Source organism: Diceros bicornis, chromosome 13, assembly GCF_020826845.1.
Source record: "Diceros bicornis minor isolate mBicDic1 chromosome 13, mDicBic1.mat.cur, whole genome shotgun sequence".
Lineage (NCBI taxonomy): Eukaryota > Metazoa > Chordata > Mammalia > Perissodactyla > Rhinocerotidae > Diceros > Diceros bicornis.
Window position 1 is genome coordinate 7,870,894 of NC_080752.1, and position 21,779 is coordinate 7,892,672.

General features: G+C 39.6%; 1 protein-coding gene across 2 annotated transcripts in view; it reads right to left on the minus strand.

Moving 5' to 3' along the window:
* The window catches only part of ZSWIM5 (zinc finger SWIM-type containing 5), a 248,798-nt gene that overhangs the window by 15,791 nt on the left and 211,228 nt on the right, over nt 1-21,779 (minus strand). The window contains exons 5-11 of one of the 2 annotated variants that reach the window (XM_058552234.1): nt 20,572-20,751; nt 15,177-15,353; nt 12,221-12,367; nt 11,569-11,706; nt 9,879-10,139; nt 9,529-9,664; nt 8,522-8,679 (exon numbers count right to left, since the gene is read on the minus strand). In XM_058552234.1, coding sequence (XP_058408217.1) covers nt 8,522-8,679; nt 9,529-9,664; nt 9,879-10,139; nt 11,569-11,706; nt 12,221-12,367; nt 15,177-15,353; nt 20,572-20,751 — 1,197 coding nt within the window. The remainder of the gene's footprint in view (nt 1-8,521; nt 8,680-9,528; nt 9,665-9,878; nt 10,140-11,568; nt 11,707-12,220; nt 12,368-15,176; nt 15,354-20,571; nt 20,752-21,779) is intronic. The other variant, XM_058552236.1, reaches the window with a different exon arrangement.

The following is a 21,779-nucleotide window of genomic DNA, read 5'->3' on the forward strand; positions in this document are numbered from 1 at the left end:
AGGTCTGGAGTTGGGTCTGGGAATTTGCATTTCTAACAAGCTTCCAAGCTTGTCCGCTGACCACATTTTGAGTAGCAAGGCTCTAACTTAGACTTTTAGTCAATAAACTTTTAGTGTAAGTAATGAGACTATATATCTTTTCATTAGTGACACAAACTCCTTCAAAATCTTTATCTACAGGTTCACTTTCAAACACTGTAAGCCAAACAAAGTCTCTGCCAAATGTTGATCAATCATTCCAAGCATCAGCAACTGTGTGAATGGCATCAAAGTATACCTGATTAAGCTTCTGCAATAACTCTTTTAGGAAGCCTTGTAAGTTACCTACTGCAAGTATAGAGTATGAAAATGAAAAATAAATATTTATATTTGCTTTTCATTGAGAGTAAAATTTCTTGGCCACAAGAAGTTCAGGAGGGATGTGTGTGGAATAGTGGTCCAAGAAATACAATCATACAATTTTCTTCCATTCCAGCTTGTGTGCAGTGAGTTCAAGTCATGGGTACAGATTATTGAGCCAGTCAGAAAATATCTCTTTGATTACCCATGTTTTTTTGTTTACATACTAACAAACTATGAACAGCTTTTGAAACATCTTGGATGTTGGCTTTTTCTAGCTTTACTGCATTAGCAGTCTGCTGCACTGGCACATCCCACAACTTTCAACCTGTGCTTAGAGTACTTTAAACCTCTTGTTTGCTCACCAATCATTGTTAATGTTTTTTTTAAAAAAGAATACAGGCCAGAACAGAGCTGTTTCATCAGCACTGTATACATGTTTGGGATTAACGTTTTCATTAAAAATTATCTTAACAAATTTGTCAATATAATTTTCATCTACTTCATGCTAAGCAGAAGCTTTTTCATCATAGTTATCCAGATATTTTATTCCATGATGCTTCTTAAATTTTTGCAATCTTCTGATATTCTATACTTACCTTAAATGTTCTGTTCTTCATGGCATATTCTAGCTTGTTTCATGACCAACAAACTAATCAGTGGCATATTCACATTGCCTCACTGTTGAATCCATTCAATCATGGTCATGTCAACATCTTCATTCTCTGCCCTCTGAAAAATTTTCTATTCTTCATTAGTGCTGGTCAGTGTTGTCCCTGTAAAACTTCAACACTTTGTCTTTCTATTATTTCAAGTCATATGTGGTGTTAATTCCCATACCTTATTCTTTAGTAAGGTGCCTCAAAGACACACCTAATCAAGCGTCTGCACTAACTCTATTTTCTGTGCTCTTGATAATGACAGATGCTTCCTTTTCTTCTTATTCTTACCTCCAGGAGTATCTTCAATTTTTTGTACATTTTTACAGGGCAGTTAAACTCAAACTGACAAAATGACAACAACATAAACAAAAAAGGCAACACAATATTAGTGAACAGCAGAGATGTCTGTGACTGACAAAAGTGTTGAGAAACAACTAATGTCTAATGTCAGCTGAGGTTTTGCCACCAACTTACAAAAAGAGTTTGGATTTTCAAACCTTTTCAGATTTTGGAATTTCATGTAAGAGATTTTGGACCTAAAGTAATATATTTAATTAGTCTCCTATTGATGGATATTTAGAATGTTTCAAATACTTTGCAATTACAAATAACGTCGCAGTGAATAACTTTGTAGAAACATCATTTCACATTTGTACAAAGATAACTGTAAGATAAAATCCTGGAAGTGAAACTGCTGGTTCAAAGTATATGTGTATTGTAATTTTGATAGATATGCCAAATTGCCCTCCACAAAAGATTACCAAACTATAATCCCACTCCACATCTTTGCAAACACAATGTTTTATCAAAATGTTTTCTTTAATTTTGAAATAATTTCAAACTTACAGAAAAGTTTCAAGAATAGTACAGAGAGATCTTTTCTTCCCCCTGAACCATTCGAAAGTAAGTTACTGACTTGATACCCCACCACTCCTGAATACTGTAGTCTGTATTTCTGGAAAATAAGGACACTCTTCTACATACCCACAACATAACCATCAAAATCAGGAAATTAATATTGGTATATTACTACCATCTACCACAAACCTCACTCAAGTTTCACTAATTGTCCCAATAAGGTACTTTATAGCAAAAGGATTTTATACAAGGTCACATGTTGCATTTAGTTTGTCATGTCTCTTTAGTCCTTGTCAATTTGGAAAAATTTCGTAGTCTTCTCTTGACATTCACGACCTTGACACTTTTGCAGATTAGACTACTTATTTTGCAGTATGTCCTTCAATCTGGGTATGCCTGATGTTTCCTCATGATTAACTGTAGGTTTGCATTGTTGGCTGTAACATCACAGAAGTGATGTTGAGTTCTCATTGCTTCCTATTAGGTAATATATGATTTTGACTTGACTCATTACTGACAGTATTAACTGCAATCACTTGATTAAAGTGATGTCTGCCAGGTTTCTCTACTGTAAAGTTACACATTTTTCCTTTATGATTGACAAGTAGTTTGTGGGGAGATACTCTGAGACTATGTAAACATCCCTCATCAAATGTTCACCCACTAGTTTTAGTATCCACTGATGTTTCTAGGCTGAATTAAGTATTACATAGTTGCCGAATGGTATATTCCCATTTCATCATTCCTTCCACAATCATCATTTGGCATTCCACTCTACTCATTTATTTATTCATATCAGTATAAAACTCATGGATACCTATTTTATTCAATGGGTTATAATCAGTTGCTATCATTTATCTATATATGTATTTACAGCTTTATTGAGGTGTAATTGACATACAATAATCAGCACTTACTTAAAATGTACAATTTAATAAATTTTGACACATGTATACACCCAAGAAACCATCACCACAATCAAGATAATGAACATATCCATCACCTCCAAAGTTTCCTTGTGACTCTTGGTAATCCCTCTTGCCTTCCATCCTAGCCTGCCCCAGCTCCCATTCCCAGGAAGTGCTTATTTTCTTTCTGTCACTATAGTGTGCATTTTCTAGAATTTTATATAAATGGAATAATACAATATGTACTGTTTTTCCTTTAGTCTGGCTTCTTTAGCATAAGTATTTAGTCTGGCACTTAGCATAATTATTTTGAGATTCGTCCATGTTACAGTGTGTATCAATAATTCATTCCTTTTCACTACAGAGTAGTATTCCATTATATGGTTATATCACTGTTTATTTATCCATTCACTTATTGATGGATATGTGGATTGTTTCCAGTTTTTGGTTATTAAAAACAAAGCAGCTATGAACATTCATGTTGAAGTCTTTCTATGGATATATGCTTTCACTTCTCTTAGGTAATATCTATGAGTGGAATGGCTGGATCATATGTATAGGTGTCTATTTAACTTTTTAAGAAACCATCAAATGGTTTCCCAAAGTGGTTGTGCCACTTACATTCCTACCTGCAGTATGACAGTTCCATTTGTTCCACATCCTTGCCAGTCCTTACTATGATCAGTTTTTTTGCTTTTTAAATTTTAGCCATTCTCTTATTGTGGTTTAATTTGCATTTCCTTAAGGACTAATGATACTGAGCATCTTTTCATGTGCTTATTTTCCATCAGTGTCTTCTTTAGCGGAGTATCTCTTCAGATCTTTGCCCATTTTAAAAAATGCGTTGTTCATATTCTTATCATTAAGTTTTAAGAATTCTTTACGTATTCTGGATGCAAGTCCCTAATAAAATATGTGATTTGCAAATATTTCTCCCAGTCTGTAGCTTGTCTTTTCATTCTCAATAGTGACTTTCACAGGGCAGAAGTTCTTAATTTTGATAAGCCCAATTATTAATTTTTTATTTTATGGATTTTAGTGTTGTTTCTAAGAAATCTTTGCCTAACTAAAAAGAAAAATGATTTTGTTCTATTTTCATCTGAAAGTTTTATGGTTTTAGCTTTTACATGTAGGTCCTTCATCCATTATAAGTTAATTTTTTGTGTATGTTGTACCATTTGTTGAAAGACTATCCTTTTTCTCAACTGAATTGACTTTGCCCCTTTATTGAAATAAACTGACCACCAATGTGTGGGTCTATTTTGGGACTCTATTCTTTTTCAGTGATCCATCTGTCTCTCTTTACACCAATAACCCTGTATTGATTACTATAGCTTTATAATAAGTCTTGAAATCAAGGTAGTGTAGTGTTAGTTCTCTCGTTTTATTTTTCTTTTGCAAAGTTGTTTTCATCTACTCTAGGTCCTTTGCATTTCCATACGAATTTTAGAATTAGATTATCCATTTCTACCCAAAAAAGCCTGCTGAGACTTTGATTGAGATTGTATTGAATATATACATCAATTGGTAGAGAATCAACATCTTAACAACATTGAGTCTTCCAATCCATGAGCACAGTATGTCTTTCCATTTATTTTGGTCTTCTGTAATTTCTCTCAGCAATGTTTTATAATTTTCATTGTATAGGTGTTGCACATCTTTTGTCAGGTTTATTCTCTAGTATTTCATATTTTCTTGATGCTATTATAATGGCAATTTTAAAAACTTCAACCCTGAATTCTTAGGATAAACCCTACTTGGTCATGATGTATTATCTTTTTTTATATATTATTGTATTCAATCTGCTAAAATTTTTATTAAGAATTTTTGCATCTATGCTCATGAGAGAGAGATACTAGTCTATAGTTTTCTTTTCTTATAATGATTTTTGTCTGGTTTTAGTATCAGGTTAATTTGGTATCAGGGTAGCTGGCTTCATAGATTGAGTTGGGAAATATTTCCTTCTCTTCAATTTTCTGCAAGAGTTTATATAGAATTGTTATGTTTTCCTTAAATGTTTGGTAGAACTTAGCAGTGAAGCCACCTAGGCCTGGATTTTCTTTGTGGAAAGGTTTTTAACTACAAATTCAATTTCTTTGAAATTCCATTCTATTTATGCTTTTCTTTTTACTGTGGTAAAATATACATAATATAAAATTTACCATTTTACCCATTTAAGGGTACAACTCAGTGACATTAAGTACATTCACAGTGTTGTGCAACATCACCATTATCATTTCCAGAATTTTTCCATCATCCCAAATTGAAATTCCATACCCATTAAATAATAACTCTTCATTTCTCCAGTCTCTCTATTCTACTTTGTCTCTATGAATTTCTCCTTTGTTCTACTTTCTGCCTCTATGAATTTATGATAACTGTAGCCACTTTATTAAAGTGATGTCTGCCAAGTTTCTCTACTCTATGGTAGAGTTATGCTTATTTCCTTTATGGTAAGTATTTTATGGGGAGAAACTTTCAGACTATGTAAATATCTCATTCTTCATCAAATGTTCACCCACTGCCTTAGTATCCATTGATATTTCTTCACTATGGCTATGAATGGAATCATAGAATATCTGTCCTTTTGTGTCTGGCTTATTTCACTTAGCATATGTTTTCAAGGTTCATCCGTGTTGTAGCATGTATCAGAATTTCATTCCTTTTTATGGCTAAATAATATTCCATTGTATGTGTATACCACATTTGGTTTATCCATTCATCTGTTGATGGACACTTGAGTTATTTCCAACTTTCGGCTACTGTCAATAATGCTGCTATGACCACTGGTGTACATGTATCTGTTTGAGTCCACATTTTCAATTCTTTTGGGTATATACCTAGCTCATTTTTATTTATTCTTGAGTGAGCTTTGGTAGTTTGTGTCCTTCAAGGAATTAGTCCATTTCATTTATGTTGTTGAATTTACTGGCATAAAGTTGTTCATAATATTCCCTTATTATCATTTTAATGTCTTTAGAATTTGTTGTGATGTCACTTTTCTCATTCTTGATACTGATAATTTTTGTCTTCTCTCCTTCTTTCTTGATCAGTCTGGAAGGGATTTCAATTTTATTTTTTCAAAGAACCAGCTTTTGGTTTCAGTGATTTTCTCTACTGTTTTTCTATATTCTATTTCATTGATTTCTGCTCTGATCTTTATTATTTCCTTTCTTTTGCTTACTTTGGGTTTCGTTTGTTCTTCTTTTTTTTGGTTTCTTAAGGTAGAAGCTGAGGTCACTGATTTGAAATCTTTCTTCTTTTCAAATATAAGCATTTAGTGCTGAAAATTTCCTTCTGAGTAAATCTTTAGTTCCATTCCACAAATTCTGATATGTTGTGCTTTCATTTTCATTCAGTGTAAAACATTTCCTAATTTTCTTTTCTCTGTCCCGTGAGTTACATGGAAATGCATGGTTTAATTTCCAAAAATTTGATGGATTTTCCAGATATCTTTTTATTATTGATTTCTAATTCAATTGTGGTTGTCTGAAGAAGTTTTTTATTTCATCTTTTTTGTGTGTGTGTGTGTGAGGAAGACTAGCCCTGAACTAACATCCATTGCCAACACTCCTCTTTTTGCTGAGGAAGACTGGCCCTGGGCCAACATCTGTGCCCATTTTCCTCTACTTTATATGGGATGCTGCCACAGCATGGCTTGACAAGCGGTGTGTCGGTCCACGCCCAGGATCCGAACCTGTGAACCCTGGGCTGCTGAAGCGGAGCGCGCGAACTTAACTGCTACACCACTGGGCCGGCCCCTCATCTTTGTTTTTGAAAGATAATTTCACTGGTATAGAATTCTAGGTTGACAGTTTTTTTTTTTTTTTTTTTTGTGAGGAGATCAGCCCTGAGCTAACATCCGCCAATCCTCCTCTTTTTTTTTTTTGCTGAGGAAGACGGCCCTGGGCTAACATCGGTGCCCATCTTCCTCCACTTTATATGGGACGCCGCCACAGCATGGCTTACCAAGCAGTGCGTCGGTGCGCGCCCGGGATCCGAACCAGCGAACCCCAGGCCGCCGCAGCGGAGCGCGCGCACTTAACTGCTTGCGCCACCGGGCCAGCCCCAGGTTGACAGTTTTTTTAAAAAGTACTTTAAAGATGTTTCTCCACTGTCTTCTTGCTTACACTGCTTCTAATGAGAAACTTGCTCTCATACTTATCTTTTGTCCTTTGTGTGTAATGTGTCTTTTTTTCTCTAGTTGCTTTTAGATTTTATTTATTTATTTTTCCCCCAAAGCCCCAGTAGATAGTTGTATGTCACAGCTGCACATCCTTCTAGTTGCTGTATGTGGGACGCGGCCTCAGCATGGCCTGAAAAGCGGTGTGTCGGTGCGCGCCCGGGATCCGAACCCAGGCCGCCAGCAGCGGAGCGCAGGCACTTAACCGCTAAGCCACGGGGCCGGCCCTCTAGTTGCTTTTAAGTAAGATTTTCTCTTTTATCACTGGTTTTAAGCAATTGATTATGATGGGCCTTGGCACAGTTTTATTCATGTTTCTTGTGCTTGAGGTTAGTGAGCATCTTGGATCTGCAGTCATCCTTATCCTGCTCAGAATCTGACACTCCATGCCAGGCCACTGCCGTCCCCACTCCCCACATGGATGTCTATTACCAAATGCATTGATTTTTGCCAATAAGATTGGTGAAAAGTGTTATCTCAGGGTAATTTTAATTTGTATTTCTCACATGAGCCCAGGCATTTTAACTGTTTAAAAGTCACGTGTATCTTCTTTTCTGTGAACTGTCTAATCACATCCTTTGTTCAATTTTTGTATTGGTTTATTGATCATTTTTATATTGATTTATCTGTATCTTTTACATTTTCTACAATGAGCATGAATTTTTTTGGCAATAAGATGATACAACATAAAGTTATTTTTAATTGAAAAAATGCTTAAAAAATCCACGTAGTTTCCTGGTATCAGAAAAATACTCACAGTCCATGGTAGCTAGTATTTTAGTATAGCTTCTCTGTGGCTCATTTTCACTTTTCTTTGTGGGGAAACCTACATAGCTAACATGGAATATATGTGGAGTATTTTTTTTTTTTTTAACAACTTTATTTATTTATTTTTTTCCCCCAAAGCCCCAGTAGATAGTTGTATGTCATAGCTGCACTTCCTTCTAGTTGCTGTATGTGGGACGCGGCCTCAGCATGGCCGGAGAAGCAGTGTGTTGGTGCGCGTCCGGGGTCCGAACCCGGGCCACCAGCAGCGGAGCACGCGCACTTAACCGCTAAGCCATGGGGCCGGCCCATGTGTGGAGTATTTTTAAAAGCCTGCGAGTCACTCTGGGCTGCCTATCTTTTGACTAGGGGCCCTGGAAAAATCACAAACTCTCATATCTGTAAAGAGATTTGCAGCTCCATCTTAGTTACCACGTCACTGTATCTTCTAATGGCCCTGGGAGGCTGACAGCTCATTGACAATGATCCCCATTTTATGGATTTTGAACTTGAGGCTTAGAAAGGTAAAGTGACTTTATCATATGGAAGATTAGATTTAGAAGTTACCTTAATGATGATTTCATTCTATGTACTCAGCATCCCACAATTAGTAACTAGGGCAAAATTTTGGCTTAGACCCAGGTGCTTATTTTGATAGCAGCCATCAAAGTGAGGATCCCTATCACTCTAAGTAGTCAAGGGAGGACAGCTACTCTCCTTCAGGAGACTACAGGCCAAGCCTTTGACAGGCCATAACTGGGCAGGCAAAGTGGGGGTGCTGGAGCCTAAGGTCTATCTATGCTCACCTTTGGCAGCAGTCAGCATGGTGGAGGCCAGTTCACACTGCTGTGATTCCAAGTGTCCAAGTGTGAACCAGCGAGGATAACGGCTGGGCACCACAGACACCATATGGTGAGGGTGGGAAGTGTCACCTGCAGAAGTTGAGTTTTCTAGAACAGGTAACCTAGAAGATCCAGGGAGAGTTATCAGCCATGATCCAGACCCTTGCCATTCTAAGCCACCTTAGAGAAGCGTGTTATCTGCTGGGGAGGAACTGGGCAGGAAAGCATTAACTAAGAGCTTTGAAAGTTTTAAAACCTAGGATACTGTACTCTATGAGGTGAGTGTCTGGGCACTTGTAGAAGTCAGGCTGAATAGTCCTTTCTGCAAATGGATTTGAATGGCAGTTCAAGAGCGATAAGACTATTTTTAAAAGTATAAGAAATATATGCCAAGGAAACCTAAGCAGTCCTTTTCTGGTTGAGCTGTGGAGCTCTCTCAGCCTTATGGTCTAACTAAAATTCTTCCTCTGTATGGGCTGATGCATCCTAGAGATCCACCTGCTTGAACCAAGGATCCTATTCTAGTTTAGAAACAAGATGCCCCAAGTTCTCAAGTCTTAGTATAGAAAGACTTATTTCTACTTCCCCAATTGCATCTGATGACCTGTGCGTGAGAACTATGACTCATTTGGGTATGGAAGGGCTCAAACCCCTTCTCAAGCTGCACAACTGGCCCCAGAACAGGGAGACTCAGGTCTTGGGTGCTCCATATCTATTAAAAACTCCTCAGGTGCTTCCTCAGGCAACCTGCCAGGGATACAGCCAAAGAGCCAAGCGGGTCACCAGCAAGGCATCCCAGATAGGAATCCTAGATCATATGAAAATGTCTGAGCTGTTTTAGGGCAGGCTTGGTGGCAGGTCCAATAGAACAGACAAAGAGGGAAAGAGAAGAAAGTGAGATCAAAAAAGAAAAAGAGCATTGAAGACTTTTGCTTTGGTGGAAGCAATTGGGCTGGGAAAGGGCTACCCACCTCATGGCACGTAAGGCCAATTTATAGGACAAGTCTGGATCATGAGGCAGCAGAGCTGAGAACAAATACTTGGCAAAGGTATGCATGGGAACACTCTCTCGGTGGATGACTTCTCCCAGACCGCTGAAGGGGCCTCCTGCCAGAAGAAGATAGGTCAGCCAGTTATTTATCTGTATGCTTCTATGTGCCAGCCTGGACCTGAGTCCTAGGATTCTACACATGTTTGCTAGCCATGGGGACCTTCACTACACTTTAATGTCAAAAATGTTGCTGTACCTGTACCTTGTTAGAGAGGGGAACCCAGAGTCACAGGCCAAAGACACTGTGACAATAGCCCCTTCTCTCCTTACCTTCCAGTAGTAAGACACACTGTTTCTGCAGTGTTCGCACCAGCTCATCATCTAGGTGCAGCTCCTGAAGTCGACTCAGGAGCTGTTCCTCATTACGGCACACCTTGTCTTGCGCGTAGAGGCCTTCAGGCATCACCCTCTGTTGACCCATCCCCATCAGAGCAACTTCCAGGGCCAATGACAGGTAGGACTCACTGCTGTTTGGGCAGCCTGCAGCCACGGGTACATGCTGGTACACAGGGGCTCTGCTTTCATTCATATCTGAGGGCAACAGGGCACCAGATTCCTTAGGTCAGGTCCTGTAGATTCTTCTGCTCCTCTCTCCCTCCCATTTTAAGATACAGCTTGGTCAACAGTTACCACAGGGAAGCTGAGTCAGAACCCCAGAGCAGTAAGGAAAATATACTGGAAAAAAGGTTACACAAAGCCTCAGAGATTCCTAGCTCCTTCCTAATGTATGAACCGGTTAGGCCAGTTAGGGAAGTATACAATCTTATACTAATCTTTTGCCAGCATGTTACATAATACCATAATTATCTATTTTTGTGTCTGTCTCTTTCACTAGTGTGTGAGCACTCTGAAGGGAAGAGACTTGATCTTATTGCCCTAGGTATTTCCAGGGCCTGGTATATAGAACGAGCTAAGTGTATGTCATTGGTGAATAAGTCCCAAGTGCAGCCTCAGGTTTTTTGGATGTAAGTGTCACTGTGCAGATGAAACAGACCAAAAATGATGATTGCCTCTGCAGGGTATCAGAGGGAAGACAGGGCAGCCCTAGCTTGGATTGGGGCCACCCCTTGGATCTCTACCCAGAGAAATCCGAATCCATCTAGTTAAACTACTACTCTTGTAACACTTGCAACTTCTATGTTATTATTACTTTATAAGCTCCACCTTTGGGTTCAAAATTTCAAGAAGAGAGCACAGGTTTATAAGAGTCTTGGATTCTTTCCTTTTCTCTTTCATCCATCTGGTAAGTATTTATGGAAGACTATTAAATGGGAGGTATTGCACTAAGTGCTGGGGTCACAAAGATAAGTAAGTCATAATTTCTGCTTTTAGGGAGCTGACAGTCTAGTAAGAGATACTCACTTGTAAACAAATTGTAATGCAGTGTGCTAAATACTATAACAGATGTATGTATACAGTATAGTGATGGCATAAAGGACAGAAAATTCTGTCTGAAGTCCTTGCTATGTTGAGACTCTACTAAATTACTTCCCTTCTATTTCTCATTTGTAAAATTGGTACAAAACCACCGCGAGGGAGAAAGTTCAAAGGAAACACGAGAGTATTATGCAATTGCAAGGGATTCACACACACTTGATGGAAGTTCTTTCCTACTTCCAGACTGCTCTGAGGACTTGGCCTCTGACTCCATAAAGCCCTCTAGCCCTTCTTATTCCCCTTGGATCACACTCTTTAGGCATTCAAGGTAGAGAAGGGAGAGGAACACAGGAAGGCTAACAAGGTAAAATGGGAGAGTAGGACAGGGCCTGTCTCAGGGTGGGAAAGGAAAGTGGGAAAGAAAGGAAGCTCAAGGAAACTTCTTAGGGGAGGTCTAGTTGGATAAGAGAAAAAAAAGGCTGCAGGAGGGACTGCTGCAAAACGGCTGCTGTAGAACAGAGTCTCGTAGCAGGGAGACAGCTACCAAGGGCAGTTCTGGCTTGCCTCAGGCTGACCCCTGTACCTGACACTTCCAGATAGCCATCATCATTTAGGCGGCAGGCGTCAGTCAAAGTAAGAAATAGGCAGCCAATGGGATCCAGGGGGTGGCCCACCCAGCCTTCCAGGTTTGTGATGGTTGTGGTTCCTCTTTGCAACAGTTCTGGAAACAAGCAGATCAAAGTTTTAGAGAACGATAGAGACATACTGCTATCTGTCCCTGTCTGGTCTCCCCATCAGTCTCTTTCAGGCACTGGCCCTGAGACTCAAAGTAAAGCATCCCTCCTTTTCTTGCCTTAGGTTGACTGAGACCAGTCACAAGCTCATGAGCTGGTTGTAAGGTAACGTGGCATGCATTTAGGCTGCCTGCTGGCGGCACACACATGTAAATACAGCTTTACAGTTTAAAAAGGGTCTTCTCACACCAGATCTTAGGGGCCTTCCAACTGCCCTGTGAGGGAGGCAGGCTGGCATTATTATTCCCATTTTATAGATAAGGAAACTGAGATAAGTAGAGGTAAAGTCAGGCATTCCACACAGCAAGTAGAATGACCTGGAATCCCCTTGCCCCTGACATACCATGAAACTTAATGAAAATTAAGTACTAGGCCTTATAGTCCCTGAGGATCCTCATCAGCCTCAGCCTAAGGAGTTAAGATCGCTCCTGATCACTATACCTTTCTTCTGATGCTTATAGATTTCCAGCTGCCGTTGCTGCTGCAACCTCAGAGTATTGATAACGGCCACCGTGAGTCTGAGGGCCTCTTTAGGATAACCATGAGAACGCAAGGCATCAACCCGAGCACAGGCTGTAGGTACATGCTCTACCAGATGAGAAGAAAATATTTTGGTTGAGTTAGATTTTCAAATCAGGAAAATATATGCTTGACAAAGGGAGTTTGTGTTCAGTACAGTTCCTCAAATTCAACCTGACGTCTACTGTGTACAGGAACTGTGTTTTATCTTTTAAAGACATAAAGTTGAATAATTCACAGGAACTACCTTCAAGGAGCTACCTTGCAGCCTCAGCGTACCGGTATGGTGCAGAAAGGGGGACACAACTAGAATAATAATATGTTGCACTTCTTTGTGAACATGTACTATGGGAACCCAGTGGAGGTAGCTATTAACTGCCTAAGGGGAAAGGCTTCATTCATTTATTAATCCTACATTTCTTGAGAACCTATTATATGCCAGGTAGTATGCTGGGCAAAGGGTACGAAGATGAATAAGAACTGGTCACTTCCCTCAAAGATCACAAATTACACATAAACAGATCATTGTAAAACAGTTAAAAAGAAATGACATGATAGAAATATATACAGAGAGAAAATAATATTTGAGCTGTGCTGTGTAGGACAAGCAAGATTTTAAATAGGTAGACCAAAAAGGAAAGGCATTCCTGGCATAGGGAACATATAAGCAAAAGCATATAAGTAAAAGCATAAAAAATATTCTATATAGTATCTTCAGACTATGGCAAATAGTTCTGTTTAGAGTTAGGTTATGTGGTTAGAGACAGCCTGGAAAGGTAGAGTCTGGAATGTAAAGAGCTTTGAATGCCACGTTAAGGAGTTCAGGTTTACCTCAGGGATAATGGAGGACTACCAAAGGCTTATAAACAGGCAAGTGATATAATGAGATTTATAGTTTATTTTGCGATTTCTTTGAAAGATAAAATTAAAAATTATAGGAATAATTGCAGAAAATTTGAAATAAAGAGGAACAAAATATAAAATAAAAATCAGAGATAACTTTTATTTCCAGTTTCATGTATATATATCCAGACTTTTCTATTCAATTTTAATAAAAATGGGATATTATAATTATTGCTTTGTAACTTGATTTTTCTATTTAATAACACATTACAAATATTTTTCCATGTCATTAAATATACTTCTATAACATTAAAAATGAACAAAACATTCCACTGAAACTGTGTACTATCCCTTGAGTCAACCAATCCCCTACTGTTGGATATTTAGATTGTTTCCAATTTTTCTCATCTGTATATTATTTATATCCATGATATAATAAACCCCCAGGCTTTATGCATATTCTTAGTTAATTATAGCTCAGGATAAATTCCTAGATGTAAAATTCCTGGATCAAAGGATATGAATGTATTTTAAAGGCTTTTGATAAGTGTTGTTGAAATACCCTTCAGCAAGGAATTTACATTCCTACCAGCAGTACACGAGATCACCTATCTCCAGGTAACCTCTCCACACCAAAAACTAATTATCTTTATTTTTAAAATCCCTGACCATTTGACAATCAAAAAATGGTAATTCAGTGTTGTTTTGATTTGCATCTTTGTTTATTACTGAGGTATATACTTTTTCACATGCTTGTTAGATTTATTTATTTTATTTTATTTTTTGCTGAGGAAGATTCACCCTGAGCTAACATCTATTACCAATCTTCCTCTTTCTGATTGAGGAAGATTCGCCTTGAGCTAACATCTGTGCCAATCTTCCTCTATTTTGTATGTGGGTCTCTGCCACAACATGGCCACCAACGAGTGGTATAGGTCCACACCCAGGAACTGAACCCAGGCCACCTAAGCGGAGCGTGCCGAACTTAACCACTAGGCCATGGGTCCGGCCCTAGATTTATGTTTTAGAAGTACTGGATCAGAGAAGAGGAAAGATGATCAAAGGGAACTTCAGGTAGTGACAGTGAGTTTGGCCTAGGCTTTTGAGAGACATAGGGACATACCCAGATTCAGCAAGATCTTGTGAAAGACAAGATATGGAGTGAGGAATGAAGGTAGGGAATTGGAAGAAGATAATAAAAATGTATGTCTTTGTTGTAAGACTCAGAAAATGAATATTTAAAAAAAATGTCTATTTTGGAATAGGCATCCTATGATAAAGTCAAGAATAGACTGAGAGAAGGCCAGAGGAAAATTTAAACTTACAATGGAACAGGTCTATTCTGTTATGATGGAGGAAGGAAGGGCAGGTGGGAAGGAGGAAAGGAAGACAGTTTGGTGACAAATAAAGACAGGGCCATAGCTATAGGGTAATTTAAGGTTCAAATTTAGGGCTGGCCCCGTGGCTTAGCGGTTAAGTGCGCGCGCTCCGCTGCTGGCGGCCCGGGTTCGGATCCCGGGCGTGCACCAACACACCGCTTCTCCGGCCATGCTGAGGCCGCGTCCCACATACAGCAACTAGAAGGATGTGCAACTATGACATACAACTATCTACTGGGGCTTTGGGGGAAAAATAAATAAATAAGTTTCAAATTTAGTGCCTTTTTAGCAAAACACATAATTTCAGAATAGATTATAATATTGCTCAGTGACTGCTGACTAAGAGAACCTGTGACTGATGTCTAATAGTTTTGTTAGTACTCTTTGAGATTTATTAACTCCTTCCCCTCCCAAAACTGAGGAAAAGAATACAAATTCCTCTATTTGAGGTTATTGTACCTCAGCTGAGTACAGACACAAATGGCTCAGCCTTCCCATAAATACACTCAGGCCCTAGTCAAGGCCCTAAAAGATCTGTGTGAAGACCATCCAAATTGTAGTTGTGTTGCTGGTACCTATGCAGATGGCTCATTCTGGCCTGGCACGAGGTGAGATTGGGCTCTGAAATTCTTAGAGTAGAGTAGAGGTACACTTACCAAGCCACAGTGGCTGGCCTTGGGAATTAAAGAGTAGTCTCTCTCTTTCTCGCTGGCAGGCAGGAGCTGTATATATATTGCTGCTGATTATTTGCTGTAAGTGGCTGTCCTGCCAATGCAATTCACGGCCCTCGATGGCTCTAGTGAACACAGTTCGTCTTGGTCTGGATAAGGAGTCTGGCAAAAGAAAGAAATGCAGCAGCTCAATGATGGGAAATCTGAAGCTTTAATTCCTGTGTCTTTAGGGTGAGAGGATGGGCAGAAAAATATATGGTTACTGAGAACGTCACTCTGCCATCTGTCTAGGTGTTTGCTATGTTGTCTTTATTGGATAGCTCTTAGAGTGTCTGTGCCTTCTATGGGAAGAACCTTTCTACATAGATCTATGGCCGCCTTTCTACTTCTACAGAAGACCAATTTCTCCCAGAACCTAGAGCCACATGAAAGAGAGGAGGAACAGTGGTGCTCAGATGTTCAATTAAGAGGAGACAAACTGCTTCTATAGAAGTCAGAGGAAGAGGGAAGCAGAGAAGTAATTTCCCTGGCTAATCCATAACCTGTCTCATTTACAGCATGACTCTTATCAAACTAAGGACTTCCATGAAATTGATATTAAAGGATGAAAAAGAACTGAAGCCCTACGTATTCTGGTACCTTTATCACACGGATATCTGCAGGCTTACAGTCTTGTTCTCCAATGAGGAAAAACTGATGCTGACAAAAAACTAACTTGTTTTCTCACTGGAGTCTTACCATGCCATTTCTCTTCAGGAAAACAGCTGCAGGGCAATCAAAACAGCAGACAAAGTAGGCTCAATTTTTAAGGGTGGTGTGCAGGAAGACCAAATGGAAGAGACACTGTCATAAATGCACAGAAATGACATTTAAGGAAATAAAAAAACCATGAAGGATCTGTGCCAGATTAAGGGCAGTTGAAACTATTTTGGGATCAAGACTGAAGTACTATACAGATATTTCCAGAGATGCCCAAATGAGGTGTGCATCTACTGAGCCTGTGCAAAAAAAACTAGGAGGGAAAGTCAGAGGATTCAGACTAAACATGAAAGAAATGAAATGAACATAGCAAAAGTCCTTGGGATCTGGTCATCTCTTTAGAATTTGATATATTCCATAGAGTATGGGCTCAGAGGATTAAATCAGAATAGCACTGACAATATTTACGGAAATTGCTTCTCCTTCATGTTGTCCCTCAGCAGAAGTACAGTGACCCTTCTACTGGCTGCAGTCTAAGCCCCTCTCCTGCTGAAGTGAGAATCCACCATGGGTCTGCTCAGCCCACAGTGGGGATTAGGCTCCCAATATGTTTTGTAATTCATTAAGTCAGCAAATAATGAGTGCCTACTACATGGCAGGTACTGTTTTAGATGCTGATATACAAAGTCCCTGCCTTCATGGACCTTTACATTCAAATGGGGAGAGACAGTTGAATAAATATATAGTCTATCAGATATATCAGATGGCTACGAGTGCTATGGAAAAGCCTACAGCAGAGTTAGGGAGAAAGGCAAGCTGTTGTTGGGTGGGGGTTATTGTTTTATATAGAATGGTCTCTAATAAGGTAACAAATGAACAGAGACCTGAAGGAACTGAAGAGCAAGCCTTAGACACAACTAAAGGAAGAGCATCCTAGGCAAAAGGAACAGCAAGTGCTACCATCCTGAAGTGGGAACATACTTGAAGTGTTTGAGGGCAGTGAGGAGCTCAGTGTAGTTAGAATGGAATTAGCAAGCAGGAAAATCATAGGAGATGTGGTCACAGAGATGCTAAGGAGCCAGATCACAGGGAGCTTCATAGGCTATGAGTGAAAGACAAGAAGCCAGTGGAGGGCCTTGAACTGCTGACAGTATGTGATGTGACAACTGGCAGCAGTATGGAGAACAGATACAAGGTGCAAGGGCAGAAGCAGCAGGACCAGTGAGGAGGCCACTGCAATAATGTGTGAAAGGTGACGGTAACCCGGCCAGAGTAATAGGCAGTGGAGGTGATGGGAGTAAATGGATTCTGGATATATTCTGAAGGTAAAGGCAATGGAATTTGCTCACAGATTAGATCTGGGGTGAGAGAGAAAGAGAAGACTCAAGAATGACTCCAAGGTTTTTAAGACAGACTCGCCATATATGGAAATAGGAAAGACTATAGGAGGAGCAGGTTTGGGTATGACTTGAGGGGTAAGAAATCCTACTGAGATGACTATTAATATCTAAGTGAAAAAAAAGAAAAAAAATATCTAAGTGGAGATTTTGTTCATGGTATTGATTGATTGATTGATTGTGAGGAAGATCAGCCCTGAGCTAACATCCATGCCAATCCTCCTCTTTTTTGCCGAGGAAGACTGGCCCTGGGCTAACATCCATGTCCATCTTCCTCCACTTTATATGGGACTCTGCCACAGCATGGCTTAACAAGCGGTGTGTTGGTGCACGCCCGGGATCCGAACCGGCGAACCCCGGGCCGCAACAGCGGAGCACGTGCACTTAACCGCTTGTGCCACCGGGCCGGCCCCTAAGTGGAGATTTTGAAAAGGAAGTTGAACACACAAGTCTGGAGTTGAGAGGAAAAGTCTGGGCAAGAGAGATAAATTTGGATGTTGTTAGTATACAGACGATTATTAGAACAGTGCAATCACCAAGGGAGTAAGTCTAGAAAGAGCAGTGGTTTGATGACTGAAAACTGGGCACTCTAGCATTTTAGGTTGGGAAGCAGGGAGGGGACAGAAAAGGAGACTGAGAAAGGGGGCCAATGAAGTAAAAGGAGAATCAAGAGAGTAGTGTCTTAGAAATAAGAGGAAAAAGGTGTTTCAAGGAGAGAATGATCAATTGTCACAAATACTGCTAATAGGTCAAGTAAGATTATGACTGATAATCAACCACCAGATGTAGCAATAGTGAGCATTAGTGACCAATACAAGAGCTGTTTCTGTACTGGAGGGATGAAAGCCTGACTGGAGTGAGTTCAAGAGAGAATAAGAGTAGAAGTAGAGATGGTAAGTATATACTATTCTTTTGAATGATTTTTCTTAATTCTATCACTTATTTCTACTACCTCAGAGAAATAGGGTGGTAACCAGAGAAGCATGTAGGGTCAACAAGAGTGTTTTTTGTTTTGTTTTGTTTTGGGATGAGAGATAAAACAATGTGCCTGCAGACTCATAGGAATAATCCACAAAAATCTGTGATGCATGAGAGAGAGGACATAATTTCTGGGGTGATGTCCTGGATAAAAGAGAAGGACTAGGATCTCGAGAATAAGTAGAGGGCTTGGACTTAGAGAGAAGCACAAACTAAAACAGGGAAAGAGGCAGAGTAGATGGGCATAGACTGAGGCAGATGTGGTGATATAGTTTTGGAAATTTTCTTCTGATTGCTTCTATGTTGTCAGTGAATAGCAAGCAAGGCTATCAGCTGAAAGTGAGGAAGGGGACAAAGTACAGAAAGTTGTAGGAAAAGATGGTATGAAATAGTAATTTAGAAGAATGAAAGAAGGCTAGGGAAATGTAGTGGATGTCCCAGACCCACTTGGGATTAGTGGTCATAAACTTAAAATAAGACCAGTTATCGTGGTTGTGTTTCTTTCTGCCATGTTCAGCTGTGCAACTGTGGGCACTCAGTAATTAGAGAGTTAGACTGAACTACGAAGGTTAGGGTTTTGCTATATGTGTGTAACAAAGGGCAAGAGGGGATTGAGTGTGTATGCAAGGGAGTGATTATAATGATGCACAAAGAAATCTAACTTGGATAAAGAGGAAAATGAGGCTACCAAGAGAATGAAAAAGTGGTAGGATCAAAATACCTAGTGAGTAAAAGAATTACTGGAATTGGGATACTGGAGAAAATAAGCTAGGAGGACTGGTGGTGGTAATTAGAGCCCCTTGAAATTGAGATTGTGAAGAAGGTGTAGTTATTGGTAACGACAAGGTTTAGCGTATGATCTTGGGATTGCATAGCTAGTTATGGTGGAAGACAAGACAATTAAAAAAGAGGAGGTCAAAGAACTGAGAGGCTAGAATATTGGAAGGATTTTCTATGTGGCTATTCACATCATCAAGAATTATGACAGAAATAGTGACAGAGAGTAGTATTAGTGAGCCAACAGCCAAAAATCTTCAAGGAATGAGGGGGACTGACCCAGAGGTCAACAAATGACCAAAACCAGGAGGGTAGCAGAGAGTATATTTTGACAGCATATACTTAAAATCTGGGGGGTATTTTAGGAAGGAGGGAAGGACAATGATGTAGAAATGGCAATGAAGAATAAGCAGGATGCCTATTGCTCCATCAGGCCTACGGGTAAAGAGATGTAAGAGATAAATCAGCCACAACTTGAAAAGACTGTAGAGGAAGCAACATCCACAAATGAGAACCAAAAACAACGAATAACCAATATATTATGACAAGGAAGAAAGTGCCAGACTGGAGGCATGTGTTTACATGCATTGGACTCTCTCTACACCAATCCAAAGCCAATACTAAAAGGATGCCTTCCTGTGTTGTGGAGGTTAGATGAGTGCAATAAAGGGTAGCTTAAAGAAGTGGCAAAACTGTAGCCTTTTCACCTCTTGTTACCCTAAATACACTGACAATCAATTATTATGGTACAGGAGATGAAGACCAAGCAAGAACAAGAATTTAAGTGATTTCCTCCTTGAGATTAAAAATATCAGTATATTTATCACTTAAAATAAAAGGGAACACATGTAAAATCAATGTCTGATAAAATCTCCTACCAATAAGGGTTTCCAACGGGCTAAAGAGTAATCAGTTGCCAAGAGCAAATAGCTCGGGTCAGATAAGCTAAAACTGATGTGAATGCTGATGCTCAGTGAATCCGCAGGCCAGTGGGCTCAAAAGGCAGAGGGTACAGTATCACTGTACTGGATTTGTCTTAAAATGGGGCAAGAGTCCTAGCAACAACTTGGGAGGATGACCCCTCCTAGCTATCTGTTATATAAAAAGGTAAGGAAAACAGAAAAGCAAACGCAATTGTTAGGATATTTTATAAAGCTGTTTTTTACAGGCCTTCCATCCTTCCCTTGAGGTAGGTCTTCTGAGCTAAAACCAATCCCAGCTGAGACCAAGAACCACTAGTCATGAAGAACAGGAAGGGTAAAGAGGATTCATGCAGAGGGCTCTAGGAATTTATGCTGGGCACTGTAAAGACACTCTAGATGGGGAAAAGGACAGCATCCCCCATGTCAAAGATAAAAACTTACCCTTATTTAAGGTTTGGCATTTCAAGACAAACAAAAGGACAGGCTATTATTTAGGATGACAATTCTGACAGCCAAAAGGTTGTCCAGCTACGTCTGTTCTAGGGCTTTACCCTCTGACCTTTTGGAGTTCCAGGCACAAAGAGCCTAAGAGGACATCTGGCTCACCTGGGCTGTGATTGGCATTCTGGGGAAGTGCGTTGGTGATGTTGGGCAGCTCATGCCCATAGTTCCCATCCTCCAGGGGACAGACATCCAGGTCGCTCCACTTCTGCAGTTTCTGCAGCCAACAGGATTTTTCCTCCAGTTTGCAATGTGGATTTAAAATGATGCACACCCATAAAGCCCCTGGAAAATAAAGCAACCCACGTTCTTGATATCTCTCCTTGATGTATGCATATGTCTTAATTTTTCAGTTTAATCTTTTCTTCCATTTTAGTTGGTAGGAAAAGTTTCCAAAACATCAGCTTTTCTCAATATAAAAAACCAGATCTGCTCAAGTTTTCAGAACTGGCTTATTTTTCCTTCTCAAAGTTTCCTTAAAGCAGAATGACTATCTTGATACCTGGATGTGTGACTGATGATGAACAAGACAGATTTGGGCTTGAATTCTGAGCTCAAATCTGCAGTCCAACAAATGTTTATTGAGAACTTTCTATGTTCAAGGCCCTGTACTGGAGAATAAGACACTGTTCCCACCTTTGAGGAGCTATCTAGTGAGGGAGATATATAAATAAACATGTCACTTGAATATGACGTGTTAAGATATGCTCAGGGTACAATAGCAGCATAGAGGGGAAGGGCATTTCACGCAAGGATCAGGGTCAAAAGGGAGGTGCTTAGAAAAGGTTTCAATTTTTGGTTAGTTATCTTAGACTTTCTGAGCTTCAAATCCCTCAACTATAAAACTGAGTTCAGAAAAACAACTACTTTGTAGGGATACTGTGAGAATTAAATGAGATAACATTTGTAAAGGGCCTAGCATATTGTGTGGCACATAGTCGAATTTTAGTATTTCCTTTTTCCAGGGAAAAGGGTTTATTTGGATTTGGATTTTGATACTGTTGATCAACTGTGATGCCTAAAACTATCACATTCTTGGATCTTCTCTGTTACTCTAGCAGAGTATCACATATTCCACATAATCAAATGAGTATTGTTTCTTTGACCACATCACCCTTCTTTTCAAGCAAATCTGCTTCTTCTTTTCAAGGTTGGCTAAGTGGCTGTGCCAGACATATTCTCAATCTCAAATTAGCAATAAGCCTGGCTGCAGAGTGTCTCAAGTTAAACATCTTTTGGGATGGAGCTACATCTATGGATGAAGGTACATTCAGAAACTATTTCAAGGCCCCTCAAAGTCAAACAGAAATGTT